The sequence below is a fragment of the Phacochoerus africanus genome, chromosome 3 (genome assembly GCF_016906955.1).
Source record: "Phacochoerus africanus isolate WHEZ1 chromosome 3, ROS_Pafr_v1, whole genome shotgun sequence".
Taxonomy (NCBI): Eukaryota; Metazoa; Chordata; class Mammalia; order Artiodactyla; family Suidae; genus Phacochoerus; species Phacochoerus africanus.
In genome coordinates, this window is record NC_062546.1 from 23113902 (window position 1) to 23128526 (window position 14625).

The following is a 14625-nucleotide window of genomic DNA, read 5'->3' on the forward strand; positions in this document are numbered from 1 at the left end:
GACAGGAACCAGATGTTTCCCCATCAGCCAGTGAAACAAAGCATGTAGTCACAGGTGAGACAGTGTGTAGGTTCAGGTAAAATGTGTGTTTGTGCAAATGTGTGGTGTGTTGCCTTAAAATAGAGTCGTGTAGGCAGATCAGTGTGAGAAGGTATTGAGTGCAACCTTGTGTTTTACCTGCCAATGTGTTTATGAGAGTTGGAATTGTGTTAACATATGTGTGTCAGTGGGCATGTATGCTAGTGTATTCATTCCTTCATATTCATTCATTCACTGCATTGAGCTTCCATAGGCCTGCACACACTGACTTCGGGGCTTTTCCTATGGAGAGCCCTCCTTGAGAATGAGAGATGGATGGATACTGCTTTCCTCTTCCCCAGGTTCAGGGCTAAGGAGGGGATCCTAGCTCTGCTCCATCTGGCACCCACTCCAGAGAGGAAGACCTGTGCTCCTTGAGGGTGTCAGGACCACTGGGCTGGGTCCTAAGGCCCCAGCTTCCTAAGCCCTTACCTTGAACCCTGGGCCAGCTAGGGAGGGGCTCAGACAGGGGATACTGCTGTGTCCAACCCTGGCCCAGGCCCCACCCTGCCAGAGATCTCACCTCCCCCCACCTTTCCCCATGGACCCCCAGGCCAAGCTGGGCCCCTTACCAGCCGGGTGTAACGCCAGCGGAGACCTTTCATTCTGCTGTCCGAGCCCAGCCGAGGGCAGTAAGTGAGGCCTTAGCCCTGCCAGGGAGGAAGCACCACTGGGCAAGCCCTGCAGAGGAGAGGGAGAGACCTGGGGCACACCCGGCTGTCTCCACACCCACCCAGCTGCCCTTTGCTCCCTCTCACCTGTCGCTCACCTGTCACTCCCAGGCCAGCTTGTCCTTGGGTGGGTCTGTGAGGTTGGCTACACTTGGCATTCAAGGCCATACTTATAGTTAGCAACTAACACACATTAGCTGTAAATTCCAGTTGTGATTCCCTTCCACCTCTTTGCCCTTCTGGCAGCCTGGCCTGTGGACTTTGGCCTTTGGGCAGGTGCCTGAGCTCTCAGACTGGAGGTCTGAGCCTCTGCTTCCCTGTATGACCTTGCATAAGCCCCTTGCAGCCCAGGCCTCAGTTTCCCCACATGTAACATGTTGGACTAGTTCAGGGGCCCTCACAGTACTAACAGCCTACAATTCAGTTTCCTCATAAAGCTATTATTAACATAAGCTTGAAAGGGACCAAGCTAGCACAAAAGGACAGATCTTTTAATTTTTTTTTTCATTTTTTGAATTAAAAAAGCAATACATGTTTATTGTAGAAAATTTGAGGAATCTATAAAATCATAAATATGCAAAAACATTCATAATTCCATCTCAGAGATAAACTCAACCTCTAAGGGTATTTTTCCTGTCTTTTATATTTATTTCACATATATGTATATATACACATTTATAAATAGATAATATCATGTGTAGTTCTATAACGTGCTCTTTCAAACTTAATAAATGAACATTTTCTTTTCTTGTCCTTACTTTTCTTTTCGGGCCACACCTGCAGCATATGGATGTTCCTAAGGTCGAATCAGAGCTGTAGCTGCTGGCCTACACCACAGCCACAGCAACACGGGATCTGAGCTGTGCTGCATTCTACACCACAGTTCACAGCAACATCAGATCCTTAACCCACTGAGGGAGGCCAGGGGTTGAACCCAAATCCTCATGGATGCTAGTCAGGTTCTTAACTTTCTGAGCCACAATGGGAATGCCCCAAAATTTTCCAATTGCATTTAGTACCCTTTGAACACATGATTTCTTTCTGTCTTTCTTTTCTTTTCTTTTCTTTTTTTTGGCAGTACCCAGCATGTGGAAGTTCCTGGGCTGGGGATTGAATCCTTGCCACGGCAGTAACCCAAGCCACAGCAGTGACAACGCCAGATCCTTAAGCTGCTGGACCACAGAGAACTTCTGAACACATGCTTTTAAATGGCTGCATATAATAATTGAGACAACACTGTAAACCAGCTATAACAGAAAAAAAAATCATTAAATGGCTGCATATTATTTCATCATAGGATGTATATCATTTCTCAAATGATTGACATTTTGTTTGCTTCTCATTTTCTATGATTATAAACAAAATTATAATGAACTTCCTTATTCATAAATCTGATGGTATCCTTTACAATAAATTTCACATGTTGAATAGTAGATCAAAGGACTTTCATATGTTCTTGATAAATGTTTCTGATCAGGCATCTGAGTTCTTAAATCTGACCTATGTCCAGGTACCTTTCAGGAATCTCAGGATATTTTTCTAATTATCATATCTTAAAACCCTTGAATTACAAATTAGGAAACTGCCACTCAGAAAGTAGGAGGGACTGGAGTTCCTGCTGTGGTGCAACAGGATTGGTCGTGTCTTGGGAGCGCTGGACACAGGTTTGATCCCCAGCCCGGCACAGTGGATTAAGGATCTGGCGTTGCTTCAGCTTAGGTCATAACCGTGGCTCAGATTTGCTTCCTGGCCCGGAACTCCATATGCCATGGGGTGGCCAAAAAAAAAAAAAAAAAAACGAGAAAGAAAAAGTAGCAGGGACTGACCACCTTCACGCGATGGTATAACACAGTCATTAAGAGCACAGAATCTTTTTTTGCCACTTGCTTGCTGTGTGACCTTAGACAAGTTACTTAACATCTTTGTGCTCCATCTCCTTATCTGTAAAACACTAATACCTATCTACACAATAGGGCTATTATAAGAATCAATGAAGATAATGCCTGAAGAACAAAGGTGCTGAGCCAGTCCTCCATCCTCCTGTCCTTGGTGAGATACCCCACAGTGCCTAGTGTTTGGGGAGGGCTGGATAAATAACAGTGCTTATTGCTATCCCCCCCACGCTGCCCCCTTGAGAGATCCAGAGCTCAAGTCCCTGACAAATGGCCTCATTCTCCACCTGGGCACCTCGGGGACAGGAATCCCTCGGTCACTTGCAGGGTCTCTCAGTGGGGAAGGAAAAGGTAGGAACCTGCGAAGGATATACTCACCCTGCCGAGTCTCGGCTTCTGGTGTCCTCCTCTAGCCTGTCCAGCCTGACAGCTCCCCTAAGGCTTCTCCTGGATCCCACAGAGAGGGGGTTCACTTTCACAACGGACCATGTCACCCGGTGATGTGTATGAAGCAGTTTTAGCTCTGCACCCTGGTCCCTGGAGGGCGGCTGGCACCTCTCTGCCCCATCCGGGCTCCAGCCCTCCTCCCTGGTTCTTATACCTGCCCAGAGGGCGGCAGGCCCTGGCCCTGCGCCTGTTCCGGTTCCAGCTGGGAAGGCCTAGCAGTGATTGTTGTCCATCAGAAACTCAAGGTGTAAGACCTTGTCACCTCTAGCCTCAAGCTCTGCCCCCACCAGCCCAAAGAGGTGGTGTTTACTGAACTCCTTGGCTCTAATCCAGAGCCTCTCGCACAGTTACTGGGTGTCACGTGGTGCCTGAAGCCCACTTCGGAAGGCTCTTCCCTAAAGGGGAGCGTTACAGACAAGGGCCATGTGGTAGGGTTCCCCAACAGCCACCCGCTCTCAAATGGGGTGGTGAAATGGGTGAGATCAGGCACAGGAAGCCCAGTGTCTGGTACATAGTAGGCATGTTGTCCGTGGGGCTACTTCTCTGTCCCCGGCTCATAGTAGGACTTAAGTGACCGCTGTGTTGTTGAAACACAGATCTTTAAATTTAAAAGGGGCTTCAGCAGTCAGAGTAAGTGGTCTCCAACCAGGGTAGAAGCTGCTGGAAAAAAATATGCCCACCAAGGTTCTCCCAGCCTCTATTGGGTAGGTGAGCCCACTCTGTTGTGGACTGAGAGAGACCCCCTCCTGCAGGCCTTGGTGGAAAGGACTTGGGTCCCCAGATGCTCCAGGTGGCTATGGCCAGGTTGTCTGAGGCAATGCCCCACCCCCACCAGAAGGTAGACTACCAAAAGGACTTATATTATGGGAAAAACATTCAAGTGAGGGGCCCTGTTGCCATCTCAAACATGGCTGTTGCAATATGTGTTTGAACTGTAAATGGCTCAGGGGTCACACGTCTGGCCGTCTCTGTTCTCAGGGCCCCTCTCCCTGTTTCCTCCAGGCTCAATTCAGGAACCTTTGGGCACTTTGAGAAGCCAGTGAGACGTGCCTTGATGTTCCGTTCTTTGTCCTCAAGCCCAGGAATGTGACCTGGCACAAAAACCAACTGCCGTGTAACTGGCCCCTAGAAAGCTTCCAGGACCAGATTCTAGGTGCCAGACTATTATGTCCCGGCTCTGCCTTGCAGCCACCTTCCCTTTTCTCCACCAGACCACAGCAGTCAGGAAACAATTTCAATATCCGAGTAAAACGGGGAAAGGTTAGGTGACCCATGGAATATCCACCCTGTAGATTATTTCTAAGTATTAAAAGTGATGTTTGGGGGTGTCCATTTTGGCTTAGTGGTAATGAACCCAACTGGTATCCATAAGGACACAAGTTCAATCCCTGGCCTTGCTCAGTGGTTTAAGGATCCAGCGTTGCCATGAGCTGTGGTGTTGGTCGCAGATATGGCTTGGATCCTGTGTTGTTGTGGCTGTGGTGCAGGCCGGTAGCTGTAGCTCTGATTTGACCCCTAGCCTAGGAATCTCCATATGCTGTGGGTGCCACCCTAAAAAGACAAAAAAAAAAAATTTTTTTTAATAAAAAAATAGAAATAAAAGTGATGTTTGCCAAGAATTTCAAAATGCATGGGGAAATGCTTCTGCTACTCTGTAAAATGAGGAAAACAAGATGTAAAACTGTATATGCAGCATGGTTTCAGCTATGCAAAATAAACTTGAAAACGTTCAGAGTAAATGGCCCCTGATGTTTGCTGGTCTGACCCTCAGACGGTGCGCGACGTATCCCCTCACCCATCCTGGGATGTCTGTTCTCCGTCCCCTGGTTGCCATTACAGTCCTGGCCCTCCTCACGCAACTCCTGCTCCATCTCCTCACTCAGCCAGCGGCCACCCTGATTCTTCTCTGAGAGAACAGAGGCCATCGTCAGTCACTCCCTCGCCTTCCTGACAGGACCCCCCTGCATCTCACCCACCCCTCTGCCTCCCCTCCAGGACAGTGGAGGAGGAGCCCCTGTTCCCTCCCAAAGCCAGTTCCCCTCCTTCCTGACCTGCTTCTCGCTGCCTTGCCCGTCTGGTGACGGACAGCACAGTCCCCTCCAGGACCGCGCCCTTCTCTTCCCCCTAGGCCCACTGCTACCTCCTGTTCATGCTTCAACCCACCACCTTCGGCGTCTGTCCCCACCACCCCTGCTCTAGTCAAGGTCCCCAGCAGCTTCGTGTCGCCCTGTGCAGCAGGGGGTGCTCCTGTTCTCACCTTCAGCCAGCTTCTTAGCTTCTTGCGCTGGACCTAGCAGGTCTCTCCTACTAGGTTTCCTCCTGACCACACACTGCTCGCTTTCCCTCCTCCCTCACTAGTAGCTCCCTCTCTGTCGTTTGTGGCTGGCTTCTCCTCTCTTGCCCACTTTCTAAAACCAGGAATTTTTTTTTTCCTAATTTTTTACTTTAAAAAATAATATATGGATACAGTCATATTTAATAAGAGCCAAGTTATTAATAATAGACGATTGGGGAGCAGTTATTTTCTCTTTTATTTTTTTTTGGCTGTGTCTGTGGTATGCAAAAGTCCCCAGGCCACGGGTTGATCCCACATAACAGCAGCAACCTGAGCCACTGCAGTGACCACCAGATCCTTAACCTGCTGTGCCACAGGAGAACTTATGAGCAATTATTGAAGGCCTCTTTCATCTGTCCTCTCCCCATCTCATCCATTCTTGGAGCTAACAACTATCAATTTTTTTTTGTCTTTTTGTCTTTTTAGGGCTGCATCTGAGGCATATGGAGGTTCCCAGGCTAGGGGTCAAATTGGAGCTGCAGCCACCGGCCTACATCACAGCCACAGCAACGTGGGATCCGAGCCGAGTTTGCGACCTACACCACAGCTCACGGCAACGCTGGATTCTTAACCCACTGAGCAAGGCCAGGGATAGAACCCGCAACTTCATGGTTCCCAGTTGAATTCGTTGACCACTGCGCCACGACAGGAACTCCTAAATTGTTAAATTTTTATTGAAGTATAGTTGATGCACATTATATAAGTTACAGGTGTAACTTGTATACATAGTGATTTGTAATGATTCGACATAGTGATTCAAAATTTTTAAAGGTCATTCTCCATTAATAGTTATTACAAAATACTGGCTACACTCCCTGTATTGTACAATATGTCCTAGTTGCTTATTTTATACAAAATAGTACCTCTTACTCCCCTACCCCTATGTTTCCCCTCCCCCCTTCCTTCTCTTCACGGGTAACCACTAGTTTGTTCTCTATATCTGTGATAGAACCAGGAATTCTTAACTTTCTGGTTCTAGGCTAGTTTTTTCTCTCTATAGAACCTCTCCCTCTCTCTACAGACCTCACCAGGTCTCATGAATTTAACTATTGTTTAAACACTGATGACTCCTCATGACTCCCGACCAACTGCTACCTGGGCTCCACACTGGTAGTCAGTTGCCTGTATGACTCAGATGTCTCCAGACATCTCAGATGGAATGTGTCCAAAAAAACAATTCTCCATTTCCCTCCCAACCTGGTCCCTCTACTTCCGACCACCTCAAGCTGTTTTCTCTGTCCTGTTAAAAGTCACCATCATTTGTCGTAACTAAAGCCAGAAACCTGGAAGTTGAACTTGACTTCATTTCTCTGATCCCTCACCTCCCACCAAGGGTGTCCAACTCTTCAAGGTTCCAGAACAGATCTCAGGACCTCATTCAAGCTATATTTCCTCTCAGAGACTGTTCAATGGCCCCTTAACCCATCTTCTAGCATCTTTTTGCCAGTAGCCAGAGTGATCTACATAAAACACAGATTAGACTCTATCACGCCCCTGCTTACTCCAGAGTTTCCAATGGCTTGTCACTGCATCAAAAATAAAGCCCTGGAGTGCCTGTTGTGGCTCAGTGGCTTAAGAACCTTACTAGTGTGCATCAGGATGCGGGTCCAATCCCTGGCCCTGCTCAGTGGGTTAAGGATCCCATATTACTGCAGGCTGCTTTGTGTAAGTCATAGATGTGGCTCAGATCTTGCGTTGCTGTGGCTGTGGTGTAGGTCAGCAGCTGCAACTCTGATTCAGCCCCTAGCCTGGGAACTTCCATATGCTGCAGGTGCAGCCCTAAAAATAAAAAAATAATAATAATAAAAAGGCAGAGACTGGCAGAGAATTTAAAAAAAGAAGAAGAAAGCCCTGCCCAGGGCTGCCTTGGCTCCCACATCCACTCCAGCTCTGTCTTGCTCTTCTCCTCTCAGCCATCAAGTGCCAGTCCCAATGACTTTCTCACTTTCTTGAACATCTATCAAGCTTGTTCCCTCTTCAGGGCTTTGCCCTTGCTGTTCCTTCTTCCTGGAATTCTCTTACTCTGGCTCTTTGAATAATTTAGTTTAAATATCACTTCCTCAAAGAGGCCTTCCTGATTACCCTTTTAAAGCGGTTTCCTCTACTAATTTCTCTAATTCTCCTTCAGCCAGTGGTTTGTATAAGGAACAAAATCTTTAGTTTTTTTAGTTTTTTGAAAACATCTCCTCTCTAAAGTCTTCCAGGATTTAGTTTTTTTTTTAGTTTCCATCACGTTGGTCAATTTAGCCACTTGAAAGGGAGAAAAACTATTTTCCCACTGGGTAATCAGCATCTTCATTTCTTAAATCTGATTAGTGCTTCATGCCTTCTTGAATTAGGCTCTTTTTTTTTTTTTGGCTGTGCCCACAGTGTACAGAAATTCCCAGGCCAGTGATTGAACCCGTGTCACAGCAGTGATCTGAGCCACTGCAGAGATAATGCCAGGTCCTTAACCCACTAGACCACTGGGGAACTCCTTGAAAAGACTTTGTACAGCACATGCTGTGTGCCTGAGCTGGACACTGCTCAGTAGTGCAACACAACAGGCTCTCAAGCTGAATGACCTTGGGTTCAAATCAGTCCCAGCCCTGCCACTTCCAAGCTGTATGACCTTGAACTAGCATTCCAGTTATCCATGGCTATGTAACAAAGTACCCCCCAAGTTAGTGGCTTAGAACAGTATTTATTTTGCAGTTTGGGACAACTCATTTCTGCTCCACTTGGCATCAGCTGGGGTAGCAACAAGACTGGAGGCTGAATCATCTGAAGTTTCCCTCTCTCACATGTCTGGGGCTTAGTGGGGACCAGAGCTGGAGGTGTTGGCTGGAACATGAGGCCTGGGCTTCCTTTCAACATGGTGGCTCCAAAGGAGAGTGGACTGAGAAAAAAAGAGAGAGAGAGAGAGAAACAGGTAGAGAGATTGAGCTGGTCAGAGCCATATTGCCTTTTATGACCTAGCTTCAGAAGTCACACTGTCACTTCTGCCATCCTCAGTTGGTTCAGGCAGTCGCAAAAGTTGCTCAGGTTCAAGGGGAGGGAACATAGACAATTGGAAGAGTGTCCATGCCACACTGTAAAAAGAATAATTGAGATGAACTGTATATTTCTGTGCCTATCTTTGAAAAATACAATCAGCTGCAAGCAGTTCCTAACCTTTCTGGGATCCTCTGCTGAGTGTTGAGGACAGAGCCTGGCCTCCCCACCTGCGTGGAACCAATTCTGGATCCTTGGCAGGTCTTACTCCTTTTGTGGCTTCCCTGGTCTGAACTGAGCTCAAGTCCAGAGCCTCCACCTGGGCACTCTCCCCAACCCCAGGGCTCCTCCCTACTAGGTCCTAGATGCTCCCCAGGCTCTCCTGGGGCTGCAATATGAATTCATGACTCCCCAAGTTCAAAGACATTCAGAGCTCAGCCCCCTGCTCAGCCATGGGTTTGTCAGGAGTGGCTGAGCAGCCTGCCCTAGCATGTCCCCTGCCCAGAGTCACACTACCCAACATCTCCAAGCCCACATTCTGCATAGAGGGAGAAACTGGAGCTCGGAGAGGGTAACAATTTCCAGGAGCCACATAGCATCTCTCTGCGCTAGACCAGAACAAGCCTACGAAAATGGAGGCATCAGAGCTAGAAGGTTGTCTGTTACATCAAACTAGACCAAGTGGGATCTTCTGTGGCTGGGGAAGTAGGAAGGCCTGCCCTGGGCTTTGCCCCTGTGCTATGCCGTGCCACCCTGTTTTTGATGTGTCTTTTGTGGCCCATCTCCCCCCTATATTGTGTGCTCCATGAGGTCAGGTACTCACCACTGACAAGCTCACTACTGTGTCCCTCAGGGTCCCATCTGGTGCCTGTGGGCTGGGTGGGTAGAGAGTCACTGGGGACAGGACAACTGATGCCTTGCCAGGAGGGCGTGAGAATGCCCCTGAAGAAGTGTTTGCAGAGAACCTGCTGAGTGGTCCTGCTTCTCACCTGGCTCTGTGGGGAGCACCTGGAGGACAGATCTGAGGATGGAGGAGGCACCCACACACCTAGACGCACCTAGATGGGGATGAGAAGCTGCGCCTCCTCCAAGAGGGCGTCCCGCAGGTGGAGTGTATTCACTGCTGTTGGGGAGGTGGGACAGAAACACAGAAGCGGACCTAGGGCCAGTGGTGTGTCAAGGGCAGAAGGAGGTGAGCTAACAGGACTGGGGGAGTAGAGGAAGAAGGAGAAAATGGGCAGGAGGAGGGAAGGGGAGAAAGGGAAAAGGCAGAGGGGGAGAAGGGGGAGGGAAAGGAAATGAGGAGAGGGAGGAAGAAGCTGCAGAGGGGTAAACACCGCCCTGACCCCCCCTTCCTCCCCGCCCCCCGCCCCGCAAGGGGTGCCACCCTGAGGTTGAGTGCCAGCCCACAGGACAGCCAAAGGACTTCACCACGTGGCTCTGTCCAGCGGTGGCTCGGTGGTATGGGGAGGAGGGTGGTGCGGGGAAGGTGTGACAGACACATGGAAAAATCAACAACACAGGAGCATAGCCTGGAAGGAAAGAAACGACACCCATCAGAGCTGGGGCTGCGGGGTCGTCCGGAGTTACTCTTGGGAGAACGCGTAGGGGATCAGAGCTATCGTGTCCGGCCTGGATCAGCCCCACAGTAGCCAAAACCTATTCCTAGAGCACCCGCTGGTCTGACTTCTCAGAACGGGTCGCCTCCATTTTAGCCAAGCAGAGCCCGAGAGCAGTCTCTGATCCCCTACCAGGGTAGGGGGAAGCGGTAGTACGCCCGGGATGACAGCGGGTCAAGACGTGCAGAGCCAGGCATTCATCCAGGGCTCCACGCTCCCAACAGTTGTGAGAGGGAAGCCGAAGCAGAAGGTGTGGACCTGCGAGGTTCGGATTCCATCCCCGCTCTGCCACTGACTGACCTTGGGTTAATCGTGTGCCCGCCCTAGGCTTCACTTTACGCATCTGTACAATGGGATAATCCGTCTCGCTCTGCGAGGTTCGGGGGGCGGAGTTCGCGCACGCTCCGCACAGCCGCGAGGGGCGAGGGACTCGGCGTGTATATGGATGCTGGCTCCAGCGATCTGAGGTCTGCCCGGCCTCTGCCTGGCAGTCCTCCCTCTCGCCGCTCGCGCGACCCCTGCCCGGACGCGGGGAGCAGGGGGGCCTCCGCCGGGTGCGCTCTCCGGGCCGGCAGGGGAGGGGGCGGCGGCGGAGCGGAGGAGAAAGGAGCCCGGGCCGCGGCGGACCCGGCCCGCCTGACCCTCGAGGGGGTCGCTGTTGCCTCGCAGATCCCTCCCTCGCTCGCTGCCTGCGTCCCTCCCTGCCGCTCCCGCCGCGTCCGCCTTTTGTTCGCGGAGCCGCGCGCCCCCGAGCCCAGGCGGCGGGGCGGGGAGCTGGCGGGGCTGCGCGGGGGGCGGGCCGCGCCGGGCGGAGCCGGGGCCCGGGCCGCAGCCGGACTCGGAGCCCGAGGGAGCGATAGGCGCGCAGGCAGCCGGGGCCCGGGCGCGCTCCGGGGGCGCGGCGAGGCCGAGGGGGCGGGCGCCGGGCGGAGCCGGAGCCGGAGCCGGGGCGCCTGGAGGCGATCGGGCCGCTCTCTCCGAGCTCAGAGTAGCGGAGAGACCGTGCAGCGGGAGTCGGGGCCAGAGCGCAGCCCGGGGGCTGAGGTGGGCCGAGAGCAGACGCGGCCCGAGCGGCAGGAGAGGCGCCGGGGGCCTCCCCCCGGGCGCGGAGGCCGGGCGGGCCCGGGCCATGCCTGCAGCTCACTGAGGCCAAGGGAGGCCGCGATGGAGGTGCCGGCGGGGGAGCCCCCGGCTCGGGGCTGCGGCCCCCCGCCCGCGCCAGCCCCTGAGAGGAAGAAGAGCCACCGAGCGCCGTCGCCGGCCCGACCCAAGGACGTGGCCGGCTGGTCGCTGGCCAAGGGCCGCCGCGGCCCAGGCCCGGGCGCCGCAGCCGCCTGCAGCTCCGCGTCCTCGGCGCGGCCGGACAAGAAGGGGCGTGCGGTGGCGCCCGGGGCGCGGGGAGCCGGGACGCGGGTGGCCGGGGTCCGCACCGGGGTCCGTGCCAAGGGCCGTCCGCGCCCAGGCACCGGGCCGCGACCGCCGCCACCGCCGCCCAGCCTCACCGACAGCAGCTCAGAGGTGTCGGACTGCGCGTCGGAGGAGGCGCGTCTGCTGGGCCTGGAGCTGGCGCTGAGCAGCGACGCCGAGTCAGCGGCCGGGGGCCCGGCGGGGGCCCGCACTGGGCAGCCGCCGCAGCCCGCGCCGCCCTCTCAGCAGCCTCCGCGGCCTCCCGCCTCCCCGGAGGAGCCGTCGGTGGCCGCGTCGTCGGTGGGCAGCAGCCGCCTGCCACTCAGCGCCTCGCTCGCCTTCTCCGACCTCACGGAGGAGATGCTGGACTGCGGGCCCGGCGGCTTCATGAGAGAGCTGGAGGAGCTGCGCTCGGAGAACGACTATCTCAAGGTGGGGGCGCTGGTGGGGGAATGGGAGGCCGCGGGAGGCGTGGGTGGCAGCCCCTCTGGCCAGAGGCACCAGCTGGCCGCTGCCCCAACGCCTGAGCTGGAAAGGGGCCTAAACCCTCAGGGGCACCCTGAGGTCTGACTGGGGCTCCCCCGCATTCCGCTCCTTACTGTGTCTGGGAAACCTTCTCCTGAGGGAGGAACCTGGAAGCGGAGACTGCCCAGAGGCGCCTGGTTGGGGAAGGGGGCTTTGGAAGAAGTGCTTTGGAGGATGCCTAGGTACCGTACTTGGGATGGAGGTGGGTAATCAATCAGTGAGGGGCTGGGCCTCTGATTCAGCTGCTCAGAACCCCCACCCCCACCCCAGGCCAGAGGCCAGACCTTTGGGAGCTCTCCTTTCCGGAAGAGGCGCTGGTCTGCACTGCTGCCAGGAAGACCCATGCCATCCCCTGCCAAGGAGAGGCCAGAACACCATCCTGAATCTTAACCCAGGGCTTTCCTGGCCCAGGCCTGTCCCTGCCTGCTTTTCAGGGCGGGTCCCGTTTGAAAGCATGACATCTGGGAACATCCCCTTGGCTGGAGTCCGACTTCCGCCCAGTCTAACGGTCCCACAGCCCGGGAGGATGATGTTGTGGGAGAACCAGTTCAGAGGCAGCTTCCTAAATCCCAGGATATTGTCTTCTGCTTAGTTTGGGACAGGCCCTGTACACACAGTGAATGCGTTGGTGCTTCACTGCCAGTGCCCATCTTCTTCCTATGTTCCCAGTGCGAGGAGGGGCTCTGATATCCCAAAAGAGCATCCCTCTGGGTGTGTGGGGGCCTGAGAGCTTCAATGGGAGAACAGACTTTGCCTTCACCCCTTCAGGGGACATGAACACCTACTGGGTGCAGGCCAGGCTCTGTCTGCTCACTGCCTGGCACCGAGGCAGCCTCAGGGACAGCCCAGCCCTTGTGTGTTGATGTTGGCCTGGGAGACTGGAAGTTTCGTGGGTTCTAGTGCCACGAGCTGGGCATGGTTTTGGAAAAGGCTGAAATATTACCTACTCTTATCAGTTGATGTCCTGGCACAGCACCCAGGGCATCCCTGGCTAAGAGCCGCCGAGTTAATGGCACTCTGCTGTTTTATGTCTGCCCAGCAACACTTAGCTTTTCATTGGCCTCTGGCCAGAGGGTTTCTCTCTCGTTAAGAGTTTTTGGGATATTGCTTAACTGTGCCTTTCCCTCCCCTCTTCCCCCAAGATCTATTATCCAATGTGGGTTTAGTAACTGCTTGTTGATTAGAGGGACAGGGTCTGTCTGAAAATGGATAATCAACCCTTTCAGCCTCTAACCTTTCCTCAGGGCAGGCCTCAGTTTCCTCATCTGTTAAATGGGAGGGGAAGTCTTCCTAAAGACCCCATTCAGTGTTGACAGTGGAAGGTTCGGTCGGCTCCAGTGGGCTTCAAAAGCCAGTGATGAGGAGAAGACGTGTGAAGGATGGGTTGGAGGAGGGAGACAAGCCAGGAGGCCCGGCCCTGCCCTCTTGGTGCTCTGAGCTCCTTCGGTGCTCCCTGCTGAGCTGCTCTGTACCCAGATCCCCAAGCTCCTCACTCCTGCCTCCTGGCCCACACTCCTCACCCCAGCAAAGGAAGAAGGGCCACTGAGCTTTGCTTCAGGGTCTCATACACCCTGTGGGCTCCTATTCATTGGGCAGAGCTCTGGAGTCTGTCTGAGCCACCCATGACTGTTAAGATGGAAAACAGTTCCAGAAGGCTAGGGATTGAGTCTAAGGTCTCACACAGGCTGAGACCTGGCTGGGGACCTCCCACTGCCTGATCCAGGGCTCAGCCTCAGTTTCCCCCATTCATTCAGTGTTTCTGGTTTCCTGTGCAGGCTTCAGGTCCCTATTAGATCTGGGGTCTGTGCCTCCCTGGCTGTGTGATCTAGGAGAAGTTACTTAATGTCTCTGGACTTCAGTTTCCTTGTTGTAGAAAGGGACATCACCCATCTTCCAGCCTTAAGGGTTAAATGAGATCATGTGTGCAAACGCCACTAGAGCACCGGGCATGTTGTGAGCCTCAGATGAGGGTAGTTGTGATCATTGCTATTCTCAAGGCATGTGACATATTTCTGTGGGTGCTTATCATGTTCTCTTGTGGACTCTGTGGGGGCAGAATAGATCCTTCTCTCCACCCGAAGCAGTGCTGGCCCCTCATTCATTTACCAACTATTGATTTAATGCCTACTGTGTACCAGGCACTAGCGCAGAGGATACAGCCATGGATGAGGATGAAGTGTCTGTTTTCATGGGGCTATCAGTCTAGTGGTGTAGACCAGGATTAAACCATAGTCATACAGTGCATCACAGTATGGATCACGATAAAGGTGGGGAGGCACACAGTGTGCCCAGAGCACATGAAAGTGGGGCAGGGGGTGCCAAGGGAGGCTGGGGGCTGAAGGGTGAGATGGAGCCAGCTGAATAAGGAGCTGGAGTAAGACCATTCCAGGCTGAGGAAAGTAGGAAAAAGCTTGTGGATTTCGGAACTCCTGTCGTGCCTCAGTGGTTAACAAATCTGACTAGCATCCATGGGGACGTGGGTTCAATCCCTGACCTTGCTCAGAGGGTTAAGAATCCAGTGTTGTGGTGAGCTGTGGTGTAGGTTGCAGATGTGCCTTGGATCTTTTGTGACTGTGGCTGTGGTGTAGGCCAGTGGCTACAGCTCTGATTCAACCCCTAGCCTGGGAACCTCCATATACTGCGGGTAGAGAGAAAGGAAGGAAGGAAGGAAGGAAGAA

At 53.3% G+C, this 14625-nt stretch overlaps 1 protein-coding gene and 1 long non-coding RNA gene across 2 annotated transcripts in view; one reads left to right on the forward strand and one right to left on the reverse strand.

The window, feature by feature from the left end:
• Positions 1-8086: 8086 nt before the first annotated feature.
• Positions 8087-9649, reverse strand: LOC125122068 (uncharacterized). The gene is made up of 2 exons (XR_007133692.1): positions 9220-9649; positions 8087-8301 (listed from the first exon to the last, which is right to left on the reverse strand). It is a non-coding gene; the product is annotated as an uncharacterized LOC125122068 (long non-coding RNA).
• A 1176-nt stretch (positions 9650-10825) lies between these two features.
• The window catches only part of SOGA1 (suppressor of glucose, autophagy associated 1), a 79365-nt gene continuing 75565 nt past the window's right edge, over positions 10826-14625 (forward strand). The window contains exon 1 of the mRNA XM_047771144.1: positions 10826-11854. Coding sequence (XP_047627100.1) covers positions 11180-11854 — 675 coding nt within the window. The 5' untranslated portion in view covers positions 10826-11179. The remainder of the gene's footprint in view (positions 11855-14625) is intronic.